The sequence below is a fragment of the Ursus arctos genome, unplaced genomic scaffold (genome assembly GCF_023065955.2).
Source record: "Ursus arctos isolate Adak ecotype North America unplaced genomic scaffold, UrsArc2.0 scaffold_25, whole genome shotgun sequence".
In the NCBI taxonomy this organism is placed as follows: Eukaryota; Metazoa; Chordata; class Mammalia; order Carnivora; family Ursidae; genus Ursus; species Ursus arctos.
This window is the reverse complement of record NW_026622930.1, coordinates 38,872,348-38,894,768: the sequence shown is the minus strand read 5'-3', so window position 1 is coordinate 38,894,768 and position 22,421 is coordinate 38,872,348. Positions and strand designations below refer to the sequence as shown.

Here is a 22,421-nt window from a genome sequence, read left to right as displayed (position 1 = left end):
TACAGGTAGGAATGTGAAAGCTGACTGCCATAGTCTAAAACACTGCTCCTCAGGCTTCGCCAGGCATGTGAATGACGAGGGGATCTTGTTAGAATGCAGATTCTGACTTCATAGGTCTGGGATGGAGTGAGATTTCTAATAGGCTCCCACATATGACCCACATAACCATACTTTTGAGTTGCAAGGTAAAGAAATCAGAATGTAGGGAGTAGATGTGAGTATGAAGAGGCCACTATTTCCCAAAAAGTGTTCCCTAGAGGAGGAACCCCGAGGAACACACCAATAAAAAAAATTCTGCAATTAAACAGGTTTGGTGAATTCCACACAGCCATCCTGATGGGTCACACTGGTGTCAGTGCTTTATTGAGAATCTCTTGCTTGGCTTTTCACTCGGATGTCCCTGACAGTCAGGGTTAACCTTGCGGCAAGGAGAACTTCTCTACACTCTCAGAGTCTGATGCTCCTCACAGGCCTTCCCGGAAGGTGTGCAGGAACAGAATGACAGGGTAGCGAGAGTTCAGGAGCGCGCAGAGGAGGAGGGCAACTGGAACATGACATACTGCATTTTGTCTCCAATGCAATAGCACCAGAGGCCTCTGAAAGGCGAAAAAGCTCCAAAAATAGACTTGATGAGGCCATATGCACCAGGATACCCTGAAGCTCCTTGACAGTCCATACTATGATGCCATCAGATATTTGCCACTCCTTATTCTAAATATTTCTGGACCTTTCCGCAACTCAGCCTCAGCCACATGGCTCCAAACCCAGGGAGATAAGCATACTGTGAAAACCTGAACTTGAATGCATTTATACTGCCAGAGGCTTCAGTGGGCAAGAGCAGGCGACCACAGAAGCCGACCTGACTTCACTGCTGACAGCCCTGCTTGACCTGAGCACAATCCTACCGTCCACTGACAGTGATTAAGAACAGCCTGGGGGAGGCTGGGCAGCACTGATCCTCTCACCTGCTGAGACAGAGCAGGTGAGACCAGGAGGAACCTTGGAGCTCAAAATACCATGCTGGCAGCACTGAGTCATCCTCCCAAGACCTCTGGTGCTTGGCTGCCCCAGAACAGTCTTTCAGACTCTCTTTATAGATAATGCAGCTGAGCAGTCAGTTCCGGCGGGAGACTGGAATTCAAAGGACCCCTCAGTGCAGAGAGCAGAGGTTATTCACCCTGGCATGCCTGAATTGTTTGAAAAGACTGCCACTCTCTCCTCTCTCATGTCTAAACTTGGCAGCAGAGGGTCCAAGCCATATGGGACAACTCACACAGAGATTAGAATGGACCAGAATTGGCCGGAAAAGATGCTCTGAAGCCTTTGCGTTCACAGCTGCGGTTTTCCTTCGCCTTAGCCCTTCACCAGACGTCTGGTCACTCTGTCAGTCCCAGCTGTCGCACCTGTCTCTCAGATTTACTGTGGAGAGAAATGGGCCTGCACAATTCTGTTTCCTCCTTATTAGCCTTCCGATGTATTTGCTTCCGAGAATAAACATATTTGAACAGCACTGCACACATGGTGACTCTTTCAGGGACATTATTTAGGGGATAAAATGGAAACACGTGTCCGTTCAAGTACAGTGATATGAACTTGTGCTCAGCAAGACACACACTCCACTGCTTCAGGACCAAAAGGGATGGAAGATGTTCATGTTTACGCCATTTCCCGCGGCTCCCTGAAAGTTACAGGGTCCTTCCCCATCACAGTCAGAGTAGAAGCAAAAGAATCCAAAATTGGTTTTAACCTTCACCTAACAAACACACATTCCCACTGTTAAATCTGTCATCAAATAGCCCCACTATTGCACGCACTAAATACACTTTGAACTCTCAGGGAAGAGTTATTTGGGAAATCAAGGGTCAAGTCTACAGGATGCTACATGTCACGTGTCTAAGCCACCAAGCAACCAAGCAGCAGGATTATCTTTTTATCACATCCCTCTTGGTTCCCCTGTTCCATGTGTTAAAGAATTTAGAAGCTAGCTTCTAATCTACAATGGGAAAGATCTGCATTCTATTTTTATGTGAAACACTTTAATTGCTAGCAATATCACTGAAGTTATTAGCATAAACAAAAGAAGGAGGGTGAAATCATTTATCCCCCAAAGGCAAAATACTTTGAAAGAAGCAGCAAGCAGAGGAGATGGGTGGGAGGGGACTTTGAATAAAGTTGTGCCTTGGGGGTTTGTTTTAAAGTTCTACCTGGATGTTCTCCACCCAGGAGCTGGAGAGACATTCCCTTCCTTCTCTCAATGTAGCCTGTGACAAGACTGCACGGGGCCTAATTTATTCACTGACTCCGCTCCATAATACAGTTGCAGTCAGGCTTGGGAGATGATTTGGAAAGAAGAATGCTACCCATTCTTCACATAAAATGTCTGTAAGATAAAATAACACCTTCCATTTCTCGTGCATTTGAAGACTTCAACTCAAGACTTTTTGTAGGAAAAATATAATGGCCAATTTAAAATTCTTAAATTATACAAGACTTTAAAAATTAACTTAGGTCTTGCCGAAGAACAAGAAAAATTCTGGAATTAACTTTGGTCCCTGTCTTTCCTGACTGGCCAGGACACAAAAAAATTTGGACCTTTTTTCACCCTTGTTCCTTGGGTAAGAGAAGAAGGTGCTGAGATCCCCGACACCCAGGTAAGTACCAGCTTGGCTGGTGAAATGGATGTGCTGACTAAAGGTGGGTTCCAGCCCCTACAGGGATGGAGCCACGCCCCATCGCTGAGGGGTGGGAAGACGGAAATGAGCAACCATCCCTTCCCAGGTGAGGAAATCCAACCCAGGAGGAAAGGAAGGCCGCATTCACTCCATCCAGGAGATCTCTGCGTGTACACAGAAGTGCTTATTATTGGGGACACAGGGACTCTGCCAGCGCAGCACTGCCGCTTGGAGCACGAGGCTCTGCCGCCGAAGTCCCAGCTGCGAATCTGACTGTCCCCATCATCTCCTCCCCATCCTCCCCTGGTTGTTCTCTGGTCAAGTGTTGGACCAGCCAGCACAGGGCAACAGGGCTGGGCCCGAACCGCCCCTCTGCGCAACACTCGAGAGCGCCCAGGGAAAGAACTCTACTAAGCAGACAAGTTCCTTCCACGAGGAAAGCTGTCACTTTACCTTGTTGCTTACTGAGGAACAGCGGAGGGGGCGCGACTCCCGGACCTCGCGGCTCCGGGCCCTGCGTGGCCGCTGGGCTTTGGCTGGAACTCGCTGCTTCCGCAGGTTTCTGCTGGGCGATGGGCCCTTCGGGCGGCGCCGGTGCTCTGTCCCCAGAGGACAGCTCGGGGCCGGCGTTGGGGGCGGCCGCGGGGAAGGTGAGGAAGGGGCCCGGGTCGGCCAGGGCCCGGCGGTTGGCTGCGCCCTCCTCGGCCCGGGTGCCCGGCTCCTCCCGGATGGCGTCCAGGGCGCCCGGCTTCATCGGGGGCGAGTCCTGCTCCCGCTTGGGGCTCTCCTCCGAGGCGGAGGACGCGTCGCACGACTCGATGATGAGCTCGCTGTCCAGCTCGGCCTCGCGCTCCTCCCTCAGGATGCTGTACTGGATGGACGGCGAGGCGGGCGACGGCGGCGGGCCGCCCACGTGGCCGAACGTCACGTAGCCCGAGGGCAGCGCGTCCTCGGCGGCCAGTGGGTCCTCGGACACCAGCTCGATCTCCGAGTCCCCTGACTCCGCGCTGCTGGCCTCGTGGTCCAGGGGGCTGGGGATGGTCGGCAGCCCAGACCTAGCCTTGGCCTCGGGCCTGTTGGCCACGTGGCCCGCCGGCCGCGGGCTCTCCGTTGTTTCATAGGATAACCCCTTTGCTTCTTTAATGGCAGTGATCAGCTCATCCTCGGAGATGCTGCACTTCCCCTGGGATTCTGCAGCAGATGGTTCTGTCGTCCCACAAAGCGAAAAAGACCCAGAGAGGCACACACACGGACAGACAGATGGACACACAGAGAAGAAATAAAACAAAATTCCATTAGGGGAGATGTTTTCTCGTTGCTTGAGAAACACGTATCTCATTAGCACAAAAATAGTCTGTTTCCAGGGCTATGCTGAAAAGGCAGGCCACCTGAAGGAAAGGGCTAATTACTATTATGGCCCAATTAATCAGTGTTTTACATACCTATCTATCTTCATCTAGCTACTTTAAAAAATGACAAAGCAATTTCTCAGCAACAGTCCCTCGGTTGGTTTTCCTATTTCAATGTGGCGAAGATTCTAGAAGTCATGGTTTTAATTCTGAATCATTCTCTCAGGGAAGTTTTCCAAGTTCACAGATTTCATCAGGTAATCTGATGTATAGAACTCTCTATTTTGGCCCGCCAATATCAACAAATCTGAAAAATCATTCATTACTCCTTACCCATTGCTTTTCACGTCCCCTCCTTCAGTAGGCCAAAGAAAGCTTAGTCTGGATCCTTATATACAATTTGACTTCTGAGCTTAATATTTACCATAAGAATCAATACCTTTACTCTTTTTTAGTGAAAAGTGTAACAAAGTAGGGGCGCCTGGGTAGCGCAGTGGTTAAGCATCTGCCTTCAGCTCAGGGCGTGATCCCAGCGTTCTGGGTTCGAGTCCCACATCAGGCTCCTCCACTAAGAGCCTGCTTCTTCCTTTCCCACTCCCCCTGCTTATGTTCCCTCTCTCGCTGGCTGTCTCTCTCCATCAAATAAATAAATAAAATCTTTTTTAAAAAAAAGTGTAACAAAGTAGAACAATATAAGAGAAAGATTTTGCCAGTTCTACTGAGGAGGCTGTGAAGATGGCCATGATGCACAATGCCCCTGGGCTTCTAACAGTGGAGCCCACTATCGTTCATTTTCCTCTCTTCCCCTCCTCTAGAGAAGAACAAAACCGAGAGTCCCCTGGGTGAATGCCTGCCTTCTGCCTGATGTTTATCCAGATGGCCAGAAAACGTCACCAGCAATTTTGCTGATAGTTCTCTCCCTTAGATGAGACTACCTGGGATCACCATGACAACAGTTTTTGGGAGCTTGTTTTTTCCCTTGCCATACAGCAGGGCCTTATTTCAGAATATCCCAGACAGTGGTTTCTGGCCCTTTTATAAGCAAGGAATAGTTGTCATTTCTCCAAAGCTTTGAGGTCACTGATTTGAGGGGGTGAAGGGGGCAAACTATAACTAGGTAATCTGTTGCTTTAGAATTGTGGGAGAACACCGATGGACAAAACATTTCAAATTAGTCTAATTCTTTCTAAAGTAGAACTGATTTTATCCTTCATCCATACAGCATTCATTCATCTATTATTTATTGAGAACCTACTAAGTGTTAGGCTTTCTTCTAGGCATTTGGGACATATTAGTGAATGAAACAGGTAACAAAATCTCTGCTTATATTCTAGTGGGAGGAGAACACAATATATAATTATATATAGTAAATGAGTAAATAGTAGGTAAGATGTTAAGTGCTGTGAAAAAAAGTAGAGTAGGGTGAAGGGATCAGGAGAGCTGGGAGAAGGTGGGGATGAATCTGTAATTTAATTTTTTTTTAAAGATTTTATTTATTTATTTTAGAGAGAGAGCAAGAGCACAAGCAGGGGGAGCAGCAGGCAGAGGGAGAGGGAGAAGCAGGCTCCCCACCAGGCAGGGAACCTGACCCAGGGCTCGATCCCAGGAGCCTGGGATCAAGACCTGAGCTGAAGGCAGATGCTTAACTGACTGAGCCACCCAGGAGTCCCTGAATCTGTAATTTTAAATAGGGTAGCCAAGATAGACCTCACTGAGAATGTAACCTATATTCAACACTTGGGTAGTCAAGAGAGTGACTCATGATGATAATCAGAGGAAAAAGCATGCCAAACAAAGGGAACCCATAGTGCAAAGGCCTGGAGATGGGAGCCACATTGATTCCTAGGTATCACAAACATGCCCAATGGGTCTGACCAAAGTCCTGCCTGTACAACATTCCTAGGAGACCAGGAAGCAGGGAGGCAGGACCTGGGGCTCAGAGGGCTACAGCTGACCCCGCAAGGCAGCCTGCCCTGTGTGCAAGCTGACCTAGTGCTATGTGGACCAGGAGGCTGGCTGGTGTCCACTCATGTTCTACAAGTAGGAGCCCTGAGAGGCTTTGTATCTGTTTACGTGATGATATGATTAACATCTGTCTCTTCACCCTTCCCCACTTTCTCTGACCCCACACTGGAAGCCCCAGGAGGGCAAAGGGCAGCCAGCATCTTTTTGTTCAGTGTCATATCTCCAGCATTTAGTGCAGGGTCTGGCTGAGTGAGGACTAGCTCAAATCTTTAGAACAGTGGTTCTTAATCATGTGTATGGCTCATAACTACCCTCAGAAATTCTGCCTTCATTGAAGTAAGTCTGAAGGGGCCTAGCCATCTGTATTTTGTAACTCCAAGGGTAATTCTATTTTTTTTTTTTTTTAAGATTTTATTCATTTATTTGAGAGAGAAAGAGTGCGCAGAAGCAGGGGGAATGGCAGGCAGAGGGAGAGGGAGAACCAGGCTCCCCATTGAGCAGGGAGCTGGTCGAGGGGCTCAACTCCAGGACCCTGGGATCATGACCTGAGCAGAAGGCAGATGCTTAACCAACTGAACCACCCAGGCACTCCTCCAAGGGTAATTCCAATAGTCACCTGTAGTTAGGGTTGGCAGACTTGGCAAATAAAAATAGAGGACATCCAGTTACCTTTGAATCTCTGCTAAACTATGAAGTTTTTTAAGTGTAAGTATGTCCCATGAAACACTAGTATTTTGGCAACACTACCTCCAGTTGAAAACCACTGAGGTAGAGCACTCAGAAAAGGCTCAAAGATCTTGCTTCATTTACTTAAGAATAAGGATGGTGTCAGACAGCTGTGGGAAGTGGGATGGAAGGGACTGATGTATTTCCTCTTGGGCAGGTGAACGTACCACCCTGAAAAGAATCCATCCTTATTATGAGTTAAAAGCTTCTCAATAGAAATTAATAGATGTTGTCCTTCGTTCTTAATGGGAACCAAAAGTTTAACAAAGTGCTAAGAGGAATTGGGGAAAAGCCTAGAACAAAACAGAAGTTTTTGTATACTCGGTTTTAAAATTTATGGGCCTCTGATTAAGATTTTGGTTTTTCTGTGTCATGACTGACACAGCAAAGCTAGAAACAGTCAACAAAAATACTTGAACAGATTATAAAAACTGAGAAGGTTAGAACTGCCCTGCCTGGGGAGATGTGTTTGCTGCTGCTGCTAATTAGAATGATAAAAAGAAAGGTGAACATGGGCCAGTTTGCCAAGTCGCAGATGCCACCGTCCAGCTGTGAATGATGCTGCCATTCAGGTCTCCCCTTTGCTTCTGGCTCATTCTTCACTCATCATCCAGAGGGATCATTTTAAAACACACATCTGATCCTGCCATGCTTCCCTTCTTTCTCCCCACTCTGGCCATACTGGCCTTGCCACTGCTCCTAAACACCCAGGACATTCCCAGCTCCGGGCCTCTGCACTGGCTGTCCCCCAGACTGCCCCTCTTCCTTGGGTATCTACATGGCTTGCTGCTTCCCCCTCTGCCCTGTGCAGGTCTCTGCTCAGAGCCCGCACCAGGGAAAACCTTTCCTCACAACCACCCGAATCACTCTCTTACACTCTGTCTTGCTTTATTTTTCTTCATTACCATCATAGATACGTGATATTATATTATATATTCATTTATTTGTATGTAAGTCTTCCCAATAAGAATGCAAGCTCCATGCAGATAGGAATCTTGTTAGGTTTCAGCACTGTATCCCCTGTGGTGATGGGACAACGCCTGACATGGAGAAAATGGTCAACACATACTTGTTAAGTGAAGGGATGAATGAATGAATGTCAATTCCCAGATTAAAACCCTCCAGTGGTTTCCTATTGCATGTGGAACAAAATCCACATTCTTCATCCTAGTATGTGAATCCCTGAGCAACCTGGGTCCTGCCTACCACTGCAACTCTGTTCTGTGCCATATTTATCCTTTGCTCCTATAAAAATTAATAAAGGGAAGCCTCACTAATGTAGAGTCAGGAGGCTAAAGGGGGGCATTATACCACTCAATGCCAATTACAGTAAGGCCAATTATAGAACCCAACAGAAGAATCATCAACAGGGAAGAATGATCACTTACAGGCCCAACAGAAAAAGATATACATGAACCTTCTAGGAGAAGCTGATTACCTCTGCAACTCAGCCAATGAGGAACCATCATTAGCCTGAACTATTACTTCTCCAATGGACTTCCATTCAAAACAACCCCTCCCAACTTCCTTGGTCTTATCCATAAAACAATGTTCCTCTCCTTTGTTGGACTTGCCTATGGTTTTAGCATGGACAGCATGTCCTGAATTGTAATGCTCTGCTATTCCTGAATAAACCAATGTTTGTTGGCAAAATAACTATTTTTAAAGTTAACACTTCTTTGCACCATCTTTCAGTTCCCAGATAACACGGCCTTGGGGCCTGTGCACATGCTTTCCTCTGTACCTGGGGGGTCCCCTTTTTATCCCTTCCTTTGAATTGTGAGCTCCTTCTCCTCATTCAGGTCTCAGATCACCTGTCACCTCCTCAGAGAGGCCATCCTTGACCCCTTCACACCCAACACTCTATCACTCCTTATAGGAATCAGACTGTGAAATTTCAGATGTGATTAAATTGATTTACTTCTTACTGCTTATTTCTTACTAAGGGAAGCTGGAGTGGTTTAATAATGACCTCTCTGAGGTTTCCACCTCGAAGAACATCCATGACCACCATAACATAGTCCTAGGCGCTGTGTCAGAAACAACGTGGTGCCAGGAGGCCAATGGTCTGGCACGTGTCAGGACACTGAGCATGTGTTCCTAGTGCTTCACTTGTATTCATGACTGATCTTCGCTGAGAAGAAACTTCCAATATGCAAGCTGTAAGAATTTTTGCCTCTGTACCTCAGAGTATATTAATTAACATGATGAAAATAGTTCACTACTTTAGAGAAAATCACAAAATGGAATAATCTATTGGAATTGAAGGCAATACATTAGACTCCTTGCTTAGGCTTCAGGGTCTGCGGCTAAAATTGTTCTAAATGAGAATTTCTCCTGATTCATAATTCACATAATTAGAATTACTAGAATTAGATGATGATGATGATGATGATTATTATCATCAGAGTGTCACATGCCCAGAGTGCCAGGGGCTCACAAGATGGGGAGGGAGCTAGGGTAACCTCTTTGGATAGAAAGAACAAGGAGAAAGGCCTCAGTGACAAGCTAATTCCTCCCATCTTTCCTGTTAATTTTATTCTTATCTGTTGTCATTTGACTCAGGTGTTACGATGTGAGATGTGTGTGGAGAGAGGAGCTAAACATGGGAGAGAACTATGTACTGGGTCTGGGGACTTTCTCTTTCTTGAATAAACTTTACTTAGCATGTTATTTGGACCAACTGCAGAAAAAAAAACCATTGCCCTAATCCAATGCTGTCAAGTGCACAACCCGAGGTCATGAAACTCCAAGATCACGTCAGCCAGATTTGTCTTTGTCTTATCTTGAAGGTGCTCCAAAACCCTAATGGGCTATGGCTACTGAAAAAAAGGGAAATTTCTTAATAATTCCTAAGCCCTATATCATATCAAGTCTTTCTCATCAGGTCTACAAACTGTAATTTTTACATGAGGCATGTGCCATATAAATGGACCTATATGTGCTGGGGCATTTCACTCTTCCTGAAGACTGCCTGAAGTTCTTCTAAACTGACCACCAGACAACCCCGTAGCTTGAGAAAACACAGCTGACAATATAGCTTACATCTTCAGAGCACCAATATCTTTAGGTTGTTGAATAACAGAAGGGTTTTACGATGCATTATCACAAAGACCACAAGGAGGCTTCGAGACTCAGATATGTTGCTACATCATGTTGTAATGCAGGACAAGTCACATCTAATTCACTTGGAGCCTCACTTTCCTTATTTGTTGTCACTACCCAAATCTCAATTTACATCTCATGGAAATTCACTGTGGCCTCACACCTCCATGTCCTTGAACCTCCTCAGACTAGAAGGCCACCCTCCCCTTCACCTGGTTACCCCCTCTTGCTCCATTCACCTGGGAGCGGCTGGACTATACTCTCCAGCACCTATGTTTCCCTCTCAGAACACAAATCACACCAGAGTGTGACTATTTCCTTGGTCATCTGTTCCACTGGAAGACAGAAACTGTTTTTGTTTGTTTGTTTGTTTGTTTGTTTCAGTTCCAGACTCACCAGTACCTAGTAGAGCACCTGACCAAAAGAATGTATGTAGAACGTGTTTGTTGAGCAAATGAATGAATTTGAAAATCAGGGATATGGTGCAGTGGCTCTTTAAGACCCTTGGATCCTTATAGTTGAATAAGTCTGAGATCAGGTTGGGAAGGGGAGGAGTTGATACTAAAATCTTTAGGGAAACAGGACGGGAGGCACATTAAGTTCTCTCCAACACCTGGACTTACTTCATTGTCAGGATTTAGAGCAATCACTCATAATAGGCTTTGGATCTGTTTTAAGACTTCAGTAAAAGGGGGCACCTGAGTGGCTCAGTCTTTAAGCCTCTGCCTTTAGCTCAGGGCATGATCCCCGTGTTCTAGGATCAAGCCCCGCATCGGGCTCCCTGCTCCGCTGGGAATCTGCTTCTTCCTCTCCCACTCCCCCTGCTTGTGTTCCCTCTCTTGCTGGCTGTCTCTCTCTCTCTGTCAAATAAATAAATAAAATCTTAAAAAAAAAAAAAAAAGACTTCAGTAAAAGCTCTTGCACCTGACTTCTGAAAATCATTTTTTTTTTTAATCACAAAGGTTTGCAAATCACTTTTGAGTAGGGTAAGAATGCCAGCCACTGGAGGCAGGGGAAGATCCAAGGACCTCTCATTGTCCTCTCCATCCTGATGCCTCGTGAACACTGAAGAGAGGTAGACATGCAAAGGCCTCACTTTTGCCACCCGGGGTGGAGTGGTACAAAAGGGTGGGGACACTCCTGCTACCACTCAGGCCCTTCATCTGGATACAGGAGACCCCTTTGAGTTTAAGAGGATATACTGAGTGTGGTTTAACACTCTGCTTTGGGTCACAGTAGGAGAATATTCAAGTTGACAAAGATCAGAGCTTAGTGAATTCTGAACTTTTTAATTCTAATCAAATAAATCCTCTAAGTTTAAAAAATAAAACTTCAACAAAGTAAAAAGACAAAAATGACCCTGCTGAGGTTGATGAAGAGGAAGATTATCCTTTTTTAAGGTCTCCTCTCACTGCCCATGTCCCCCTAAAGACCCTGAAGTGCACCCTGGCCCCCCTTCCTTGTACAGACTTGGAGCTGGGATGAGGAATGTGCAGTGTCCTGTCCCCGGTGGCCCAGCTGGTCTGGAAAAGGCATGGTGCTCTCTCTGTGATGTGTCCAGGAGACCCAGAAGTCCGTGTGGGAAGCTAACTAGAAGCGGACTGCACCTCCCTCTCTGCTCTGAATGATGGAGCCACATGAGGATTTTCCTGCTCCAGTGTATCGTCCTTACCTCTTCCCTCAAATGAAGAAAGAAACACTTTACAAGACAAATCTGATAGGACTTCCACGGAAATCCCAGATCTCAACCTTTGTACCATGGGCACAAGACTGAAAAAGTTGTATGTTAATTAAATCCAGTTAAACTGAAACTTAAAGGGACCCTATAGTAAAATATTTTGAATACAGACTCACATTCTTTTAATATTCAGATCTCTATACCCTGCATTTTCCCAAGGCAGGGAATACCAGTTCCCTTACCTGTCCCGGAAGACGGGGGCGTGACGGATCCCGGGCTGTCATCTTCAGGCTCTGAGACAGTGACCGTGGGGACTGTGTCGGGACTTGGTTTCAGACAGATATCTTGCTTCTCGGGGGTCTTCTCTTGGGTCGCAGTTTCAACAGAAGGTTCGATTTCAGTCAGGGTGATTTTGACAGGGGCTGTGATCAGAGGAGCGCTGTGCTGTTCTTCAGAGAGATCATCTGTGTAAGGTACAAACGTTGATTCTTCAAATAAATGGTCCTTGAGGATTTTTCCCTCCACAGGAACTGGTTTCTCTGGTTCACGGGCCTCTTCAGGTTTTGTTGAGATATCAGTGTCCTTATTATTAAAGTCCGAGCCTTTCTCTTCCAACATGGGGTGACACTGCTCCCGCCATTTCACCTCCTCTGGCCTGGTTATGTCAATGTATTTATAGGCTTCTGCTTTCATCTGGTCCAGGGGGTCTGCTAAGATCTTGTTCACTTCCACGGACTCTGCAGGAGTCATCTCGATTCCAGAATCAGAGCTAAATAAGCCACGAGGCTCCGTCCCAGTCACATCTGGGAAGGAGGGCCTGGGGGTACTCAACTCCTCAGGGCTCTCAGAAGTGGTGACTTGGCCGTTTTCCTTCTGAAGAATTCCCGTGAAATATGTAGAATCCTCCCGAGGTGGGTAGCAGATGTTGGAAATCAGAGATGTGTAACACGATCCTTCCCCATCTTTTGATGCTGTTGAAAAGGTATGATCCATGGCCCTGGAGACATCTGCCACACCTATGAATCAAAACAGCAGCAGACAGTGAGGGGGCGTCTGGCTTCGGTTCTCTCTCCTGCCTAATCCCCCACCCACCCCTGTCCTGTGGAGACACGGCAGCCTTTCCCCTGACACCCTCGGAGTTCCCTCGGAGCACACTCATGTTTTGCTTGTCTCCCTCCCGGCCCACAGCACTGGTGTCTTCCTGGTGGCAGAGCACACACGTCCACATGAGCTGCCACACCATAGAAGTTGGGGACAGATCCCAGAGGAGTGGAAAGCTGATGTTTCAAAATCTACGATCTTGACATACAGTGACTTGGTCCTTCTTGGAATTGATCAGTAGAAGCCCTCTTTGTATCTCAAGTATTAATGACTCTTTAAATACAGCTGGAAATGTAGGCTACTTCAGGTTTGCAGATGCAGCAATGGGATAGCTGAGTGGGGGAGAGGGGCTGCGAGACTCAGAGCTGGGAGAGGCCTCAAGAGACCCTCTTGCCTGGCCCTTTCAGTCAGGGACACCTGCTTCACCTGGACGGATGCTGTTCCTTCTCTTTTTAAAGGTCCTCAGAGAAAGGGACTCCTAGTTTTCCAATGGCCTCATCCCAAAATGGTATCACCTTAATAAGCACTTCCCTATTTCTTCAGTTTTCTCCTCATTTTGTTTCCCTCCTCACTCACCCACCTACTGCCCATTTTCTACCTTCCAGTCATATTCAAAATGATCCCATGGGAATTTCTTGGTTCCACCGGTGGTGCTAAGGGCAAAACAAGTTTATAAAGTTTGAGTCTAGGCAGTGTTTTCACCTGGCCTTTATTCTACTCATAAACCAGCCAAAAAATTCACAAATAGCAAGCAGAAGAGGGGGACCCTCTGTAATTTTTCTTTGCTATAAAATGCTGCCAGAGGGGAAGAAAACTAACATTTATTGAGGCCTTATCATGTGTTAAGCAGTGGGATTTTACCTAATTCTCATAACTCTTTTGTAAACTAAGCTCCATGCTCTCAACACGTCATACACATACACAAACACAAACACACACGAAGCCGTTAGGACACACTCAAAGAATATTCCAGGGCATTAATCCATACAAGCAAAAAAAAAAGTAGTAGCAGTAATCTAATAATATTAATAGCTAATATCTGCATGTTTGCCATGCATCAGAGATAGTTCTGAGCTTTTAATTAATACTGACTCATTTAATCCTCAAAGCAATCCTAGAAGATGAAACGTGTACTACCATTAGCCACATTTTACAGATAAGGAAATCCCAGCCAGGATTCAAACCCAAGACGTCTCAAAGTCAGGAAACATTCCCTAACACCCTCTGTACCTCCTTAAATCAGTTTGTGAAGTCTTCTTTAAAGCAATTTTGAATCAGTTTTATTACAAATAAACTTGGCTTTTGTCTTCACCAAGCCCTTCATAATCTCACACTCACTTGGCCAGCTTTTCTAGACCTGCCTTCCACGTGCCAATTCAAACTCTCTTCTTGGTGGCTCAAGCCATTGGTCATCTATGGGGAATGGAAAAGCACACCGCCTCTAGCCCCTCCCACCCTGAAACCTGCTGTTTTCCTTCCTTGGAGCTCTCTTCCCCCAGATACCTGCCTACCTCACCCCTTCACCACCAAGTCTGCTCAAATGTCACCTTTTAAAGAAGATGACCCTGACCACTCTCTCTCCAATTGCAACCAGCCCTCCCCTCCCTATTCCCTGGCAATCCTGTGCCCTCCTACCCTTCTCTCTACCTTTTCTTTTCCCCCAAAACACTTGTCTCCTTCTAAAATACCACTTAATTAACCTATTTATTTATTACCTATTTATTGATTATTGAGGTATGTTCTATGAGGGCAGGAATCTTTGAACATTTTGTTCACTAAGGCAGCCCAACACCTAGAACGGGGCCTGGCACATAGTAAGTGTTCAAATACTTGCCAAATAGAAGAAGGCATTTTGGAGTTTAGAACAAAACACAGATAATAGGATTGTGTAAGAAGACAGATTGGAAGTATTTTAAAGCTTCTTTCATGCTATAGGCTCAGTCCACATGTAGACCTCACTGCAGGCAGGGGAATCAATCCTGAGGTATTTTACTACAGTCGTCTGGCCCTGGGGATTCTCTAGCACAATTCTCTGGAAGCACTTGCATGTGTTAGTAAGTATTCGCCATAAAGTAAGGAGGGTCCTGCCCATGGCTATGAACAGCCTGATGTGTGGGGGTGGGGAAGAGAACGCTCTCCTGGAGACTAAACAGTAGGTAGTTTCAGGCCTGTGGCAGAGCCATTATCATTCAGTTCCCACTTGACACTTCCACTGCAGGGGCCACCTCAGGGCTCCTGGCCCGTACCACCTCTACCTGGCACATCGCCCGCAGTCTCCTGCCATCAGTTATCATACTACACACAACTGTCCACTACTCAGCCACTGGCCATAGGGCTCTGCCTTGTCTCACCAAAAAATCCTTCAATTCTGCAGCCTAGCATTTGAGACCATGTGAAGGCCACACGGCCTCACTCACAGCCCCGTCTCTGCTGCTCCTCTCACTAACCCTCCACTCCAGGCACACCAAGCCCTTCATAATCTCACACGCACTCGGCTGGCTCTTCTAGACCTGCCTTCCACGCGCCAATTCAAACTCTCAGCTCTGGTTAATATAAACTACCCATCGCATCTCCAACACTTTATCCTTCCAATCTTCACATCCAAATATCTTGGGCACTCAGATAGAGAGGGGCCCAGCATTGGTCTAGGCAGGAACAAGCATTGGGTAGGAGATTGGCTGAGACAACTGCAGAGGTCCCTTTCAAATTTCTGTGATTTTGACACTGACTGGCTGCCCCCACAGTCAGACAAAACCTCCTTTACTTTTTCCTTACCTGTAAAAGAGAATATCATTTTCCCTGAGGTGATGCCACAAAGAATAGGGGCTTCCCAGATGAATAGGGATAACTAAAGGAATAAAATCTAGGGTACATTTACATTATTTGTGAATCTATAAATAGAATCAATAGTCAGGAAGAACTCCCATTCCTGAAATTCTTTTTTTTTTTTTTTTAAAGATTTTATTTATTTATTTGACAGAGATAGAGACAGCCAGCGAGAGAGGGAACACAGGGGGAGTGGGAGAAGAAGAAGCAGGCTCCCAGCAGAGGAGCCTGATGTGGGGCTCGATCCCATAACGCCAGGATCACGCCCTGAGCCGAAGGCAGACGCTTAACGACTGTGCCACCCAGGTGCCCCCCCATTCCTGAAATTCTTATCCTACCAGCTCTGATCTTGCTCAAAGAGCCGAGTACAAAATGGGAAGGACCCTTTTGCCATACTCTACAAATACCACCAACTAGAGGAAGAAGAACAAAGTCGTGGGACACCTGGGTGGCTCAGTTGGTTATGAGTCTTTTGATTTTGGCTCAGGTCATGATCTCAGGGTCGTGAGATCAAGCCCCGCGACTGGCTCTGTGCACTCAGTACGGAGTCTGCTTGAGATTCTCTCTCCCTCTTCCCCCCACCCCATGCTCATGCTCACTCTTTAAATAAATAAAATCTTAAAAAGAAGAAGGAGGAGGAGGAGGAGGAGGAGGAGGACCAGAAGGAGAAGGAGAAGAAGGAGAGGAGGAGGAGGAAAAGGTGGGGGAGGTGGAGGAGGAGGAGGAGGAGGAGAAGGTCATTTGTATAAACCACACATTTTAGACGGGAGCATGTCACGACTCTTGTAAAAGCAACAAATAATGTCCCATTTTCTTAAACTGAGCTAAATACCCTGAAAGTTTCTCTAGGTTCTAGCTTACTGAAATGTGTATACATTATATAGTGCCTATGGGATAGAACTTGTGGAAACAGAAAGTCCTTCCAGACAGTAAATTATGTGAGAGCACAGTCCTGTGGGACTGTAAGAACAGAGAAACCAAGCTGAGCCTCAAGGCTCAGAAAAGCCAATTAATTCTTGTCAGTGCTTCCTGCAGGCTGGCAGATGTGAGAACTGAGGCAGGGAGCAAAAGCCAGTTGGCCCAGGTTGGAACCAATATTGTTACACTGTTAAATACAAATCCACCAAATAAAAGCGCTTTCCTTGTCTGGGCTAGAAATGACTACTTTCTTTATATAACCAAAGATTCCTTGGAACGTCTGACTTCCTCATTCTCTCTGGCTATTTCCTTGGTCACCTAAAGTCTGATTTGTGTGGAGGCAGACGTACACCAAGAGTCAATGCGTGGACCCACAGATGCTCTCTCTGGGGGCCGCTGGACCGGAGGGCACAGCAAATTCAGTTACTTGGATGCATTTAAAATGGGATTGGACTTTAAATTTTCAATTTGCAACTAACTTTTCAGGAATGCACTTACAATAAAATACTGAAGGATTCACAGGCATCTATTTCTAGCCAAAAGCTAAATGGAAGAAGAATGAAACCAAGCTAAAATTATTGTCATTGGAGCACATGTGTGGATAAAATCAGGCTTTTGTATCCACACATGTCCTAGGTCAGAAATACTAACCATGAGCTAGACAAATTCAGTAATTTCACGAAGGGTGGGTGTTTTGTTTAACTTTATTTTATATCTTTAATTCTCTGGCAGTACCGAGGAATGAGATGGTAAAGATAACTTGCAGAAGACGGTCTTACATTCCCCAAGGAAAGTTTCAATCCTCAAATCCTTTAGCTCTTAAACTCTGACTCACCCTCACAGAATTGAGTTCCTTGGATTGGTGGCCCAGAGCTTAGTTTTGTATTCTGGCTCTACCACTATAAGCTGGGAGACTGTGGAAGCCTCTCTGTGTATCAGTTTATTCATTTTGAAAATGGGGGCAGGAATGTCTCCTCTCGTATTGGGCTGTTATGAGGATTAAATGACAACATGCACTCAGCTCTTCACCTGGCCCATAGTACACCCTCAATAAATGAGAGCTGTACATTTTGTTATTACCTCTATTTTCCAAAGAGGATACTAGCCATTTGCAACACATTCGCACCTATTAGTTTGGTATTTTATCTTTAATGAGGTGTGATCGAGGTCTTTTGGGCCAGGAGTTAAATCTAGCCAAACCACACATGTGTTGCACTGTGGGGTCTGACTTAGATGTTAAAGTCCTCGGAGTGCAAGGCCATGGCTGTCTGCACAGCATCATGAGCAGGTGGTCGTTACTTAAGTACTTTCTAGTGAGGCAACGGACATAGATCCTGTCATGGACACGGTGATGATGACTTGAATGTTTAAAGCTGAAACTTAGCAAGACAATAGACAGAAAAGGAACAGAAGTATTTGGTGTCCATGGATGAGCTTTCTCCCTTGTGGACAGAGCTCATTCTGACTTCTCAGGGTGAGAAGAGGTCTAGGGTTTAAGATGATATTTATAACTCAATAAAGCCCCTCTTCCTGCTTTGAAATGGAAACAGAGAATGCTAGAAAGAAAGACTGATTATACCAAAAGGTTTTCTCAGCACAGAGGTAGATATGTTCCATTAGAGAAATCTGGTTTACCTTTCTCCCTGGATTAAAAACAAAACAAAACAGAAAACACCAATTATTGTTTGAATAGAGCCAATACTTACAGATATAAGGGACATTAGTCCCATTAAATTGAGAAATATATTTTTAAAAGGGGGGTATAATTAAAAAAAAAATGGACTGACAGTGGGGGTGGGGAGAGAGATACACATTAAAATTCAAGAATTAGAGGCTAGAAGCAGTGACCCGGAATGAAACTGCATTCATGTTCCCCACAATCGTTTGCCCTTAGGCTGCCCGTGTGATGGATGGCTGTAGCCTGCACAGAGTTTAGTCTGTAAGGCTTTTTCCCTGAAACTCCCACTCATCGTTTCTGAGTGCTGAGATATCAGCAGGCCCACAGTATGGAGGCTGTGACACATTTGACAACAGAGCCATTTATGAGGGATGAATATACCAGGGAGGCTCCAGGAGCCTTGATGTCACCTAGAAAACATTCTCCTTTTGAAATTAAGTGGTCTGTGATTTAACATGAAAAATGGGTGTTGAAAAATCCAGGTATACCCATTTTTTAAGATTTTATCTATGTGATTAGTCAATAAAGTTAAAAAAAGAAAGAAAAATGAGCCTGCGTTCTCCAGCAAAAGACTCTAAGCCAAAGCTGATGGCAAGTTTGGGGGTTTAAGAATATGAGTAACTACTCTTTCTTTCCCCAGTTTCCTGCCTTATTTAAAGCTTGCCTGTCAGGATAATAGATTTAGCTGTTGAGATTGCAAAATTAATGTCTAATGAAAAATGATTCAGCAAGTTTTTGTTTTTGTTGTGGGCGTTTTTCCCCCATATGAAAAGCTAGGACTTGCACTGCCTGTGGAGTTTTCACTTTAGAAGAAAATTCTGTAGAGGAAAAAACCTGGCCTGGCAGACAAACCACTGTCTAAGTTTCTCTGACAGTTCTCAGCAGTGCCTTGGAAAGCACAAAGCCGCAGAGCACCGAGATGGAATGGGAGTGGAAATTCTGATGAGCTTGGAAGAGTGGGATATAGCTTGCCTACTGTCCAAAGGTGAAAATGTGATTCTATGACCTTCTTTGGGGGACAATTATTTTTGGGAGGACAGAGGAGGTAAATATTTGTAATTTACTTAGATCTTAAGAAAAAGTCCTAAAAACCCTATATAAACTTCCCATGTCTTTTTAAACAGCTTTATTGATTTATAATTCATAAAATTCGCTAGTAAAGTGTAGAGTTCACCAGTTTTTGTATATTCACAGTTATACAGCCATCAGCACTATCTAATCTACCACCTAATTCAGATGCATTCTATCTGATACTTCCAATACAGAGAAAGCTCTCAGTTACACCTGCCACACAAAGAATTGCCTTTGGGACATAAACAAGAGCAATCCCATCCTAGTTATCATTTGTTGATAGAATATTGCTCTCTGATTTCCAAAGAGGAAAATAATTGGTTTTGGTCACATGACTTCAATGCTATGTATACATGGAGAGTAGGAAAAAAAGGTATACTATAAATTTGTTCGTTGATGGTCCGTTTCCTCCCTCCCCCCTCATAGAATCATCTAGCTAATCCCCATAGTTCCTTTTACATGATCTTTCTCCCTTACTTCCCATTCCATGGTTACCTCCTCAGCTGACTCTCACCACCTTCCCCTTGAATGACTGATAGGTTCCTAAGCGTCTGGCTTCCGGCCTTACCTCTTCTTCTGTGTGCCACCCTGCACACAGCTACCGTATTCCTCTCCCTAAAACACTACTTTCACATGTCACTTTGCAACTCCAAAGTCTTTGGTGGCTGTCTCTGCCCATCCTTTTGCTTAGAATTCAGGATCCTCTTCAACGAGGTCCCAGTCTGCCTTTATGGTTTTATTTTTGAGCCTGCTCAGGAAACACACGTGACCAAGCCCACAAACATGAGATTTTCACCTTCAATAGCCTTTACTCAAGCTTTCCCTTCAACTGAAAGGCTCTTTTACTCTTCCCCAAATCCAAATAAAGTCATGGATGATGTCTCATCTCCTCTAGGAGGTCTCCCCCTACCTCCCTACCCCTCAGTGCTTTCTCCCTCATCCCTGTTCCAAGGGCCGTGACCATTTATTTAGGGCTCATTGGCTTTTCTGCCTCTGTTGTCAGCTATCTTTTTCTGCATACTTGTGGAAAACCATGTCTTATACTTTTTCATATCCCTGAGTTCCTAGCACTGTGCATTGCACAGAGTACACACTCAGTAATTACTGACTGGATGACTACCTCCATATTACCATCTGATTGAGTCACGTTCAAGAGCTTTTGGAATGAGCTTTACCATCAATCAACATTTTAAATAATCCAATTTAAAAAATTTACTCAATACTTAACCCTGGTGAAGCACCAAAATGAAGGACATTCCTATGCTTATGTAGGCTTAGTAACCTGCTGTGTCACAAACATTTACCACGAAGCCATTGTTTGTAAATAGGAGTTCGGGTCCCCCTGGCTGCTTATGGCAGTGATGCCAGGGGGATCATTACTGGAGCAAGGAGGTCCCATATGGGGCCAGGACATTTAATGCAACCTGACTGATCTTTCTGGTCAGACATGGTGTTATCAGAAAAAAATAAAGAAGGATCAAAATGGTTCTTTGAGAGGGGCCTGGGTGGCTCAGTCAGTTAAGCAACTGACTCTTGATTTCAGCTCAGGTCGTGATTTCGGGGTCACGAGATCAAGCGACTCCCCCCCCCCACCTTTGGGCTCCACGCTCAGCAGGGAGTTTGCTTAAAAGTCTCTCTCTCCTTCTCCCTCTGCCCCTCCCCACCTTGAGAGTGCGCTCTCTCTAAAAAAAAAAAAAAGCGGGGGGGGGGGGCTTCTTTGAAGTCATCTAATCCCAGGATCTCATCCACAAGATTAAGATTGACCATTTCCCAACTTTAGTTTGTTATCTGCATTGACGGCATCTCACTGCTTGTTACGCAAACCAAATTACTAGTAAATTCGTAGTTAAGAGTCTATGCCCCGGGTGAAGTGCAGGACTTTGAATACTGACTCCACCATTTATTGGCTGTGTGAACAGGGGCAGCTTTCCTAATGCCTTTGTGCTTCAGTTTCGTCTATTAATAATAATTACCACCTCCTAGGATTTTTGCAAAGACTAAACGAGATATTGGAATCAAAGCACTAAGTATCATGCTGATACATATGAAGGACTCATTTTTAAAATTTAACTTAAATATACCTCCCTATTGCTTTCAGCCTTTAGTCCCAGGTTTGCCTTCATATTCTATTAGTGGAAACAGACACCTCAAATAATTAGTAAACAGTATGGCATATAAAGAGCTAATCCCCCCAAAATATAGTGAGTTCCAAGAAACCAAGAAGAAAAAGCCCTCAGTCCATTTACTTAATAATAGACAAAGGACAAGAATAAACACTTTGCATGGAAAAGTCAATATAAATGACTCCAGAACATAAAAATGCAAGTTAAAACAACCCTAAAAATGACATTTCTCCATTTTCAGAGTGGGTAAAACTCAAAAAATGTTTGGCTATCCACTCTTCGGTGCATAGGGGGAAACAGGCACCGTCATACTAAAGCGCAGGCTGGTAGGATTGGAATATGATATACCCCGAGGGAGGGCAATTTGGCAGTGTCTATCCACATCATAAATTCATCTACTCTTTGAACCAGTACTCTTACAGGAATTATTCTACAGACATACTTGTACATGTTTAAAAGTGAATATGAACAAAGCCATTGATCACAGCATAGTTTGAAAAAACAAAACCCAGAATCAACTCAAATTTCCACAATCAGAGCCTGGTCAAACTATATACTTGTACACACAGAATACTGTGTGGTTGTATGAAGGAATGGACACAACATCCGTGTATTGATACGGAAAGATTTCCAGGTAAATATTGTTAAGTGAAAAGTAAGATGCAGAAAATATGTTCTGGATATAAATACAGATATACAGAATGCAAACTTTCTTGTAAGAAAAGGGGAAAATAAGAATATATTTGTATTTGTTTATATCTGCATAAAGAAACACTGGAAGAACACATGAGAAATTATCTATTAACTGCGAGAGGATAGAGAGTAACAGAAGTAGAAGGGAGACCTTTCATTGTGTCCATCTTTTTAAAAATGTTTTTCCTTTTTCAACAAAAAGAATGCATACTACTTAAAATTTTAATTTCATTTTGAAAAAAAAAAGAAAACAATGTAGGAGGATAGTAATAGTGTTGCACAAGCTCTGATGGGAACCCCCCAGCCCAGCTTCCTTCTTCCACATGACAGACACTCAAAGATGTGAAGACAGAGGTCCTCTTTTTGGTTCTGATGGCTCAGGCTAAAACCTTCATTCTCTCTTTCACGTGTGGTGTTCTCTTCACACTGAGTTCTGAGGGACGCAGACAACATCTTGCACTCACTGCTCCCCTCATGTTATTCACACTTGCTGGCAAATAGATTTTGTGTGGTAAA

At 44.8% G+C, this 22,421-nt stretch overlaps 1 protein-coding gene across 1 annotated transcript in view; it reads right to left on the bottom strand.

Annotated features, from left to right (window-relative positions):
- RTN1 (reticulon 1) overlaps positions 1-22,421 on the bottom strand; it is a 206,098-nt gene that overhangs the window by 80,118 nt on the left and 103,559 nt on the right. The window contains exons 2-3 of the mRNA XM_026480409.4: positions 11,738-12,511; positions 3,126-3,878 (exon numbers count right to left, since the gene is read on the bottom strand). Of these exons, the coding sequence (XP_026336194.2) occupies positions 3,126-3,878; positions 11,738-12,511 (1,527 nt within the window). The remainder of the gene's footprint in view (positions 1-3,125; positions 3,879-11,737; positions 12,512-22,421) is intronic.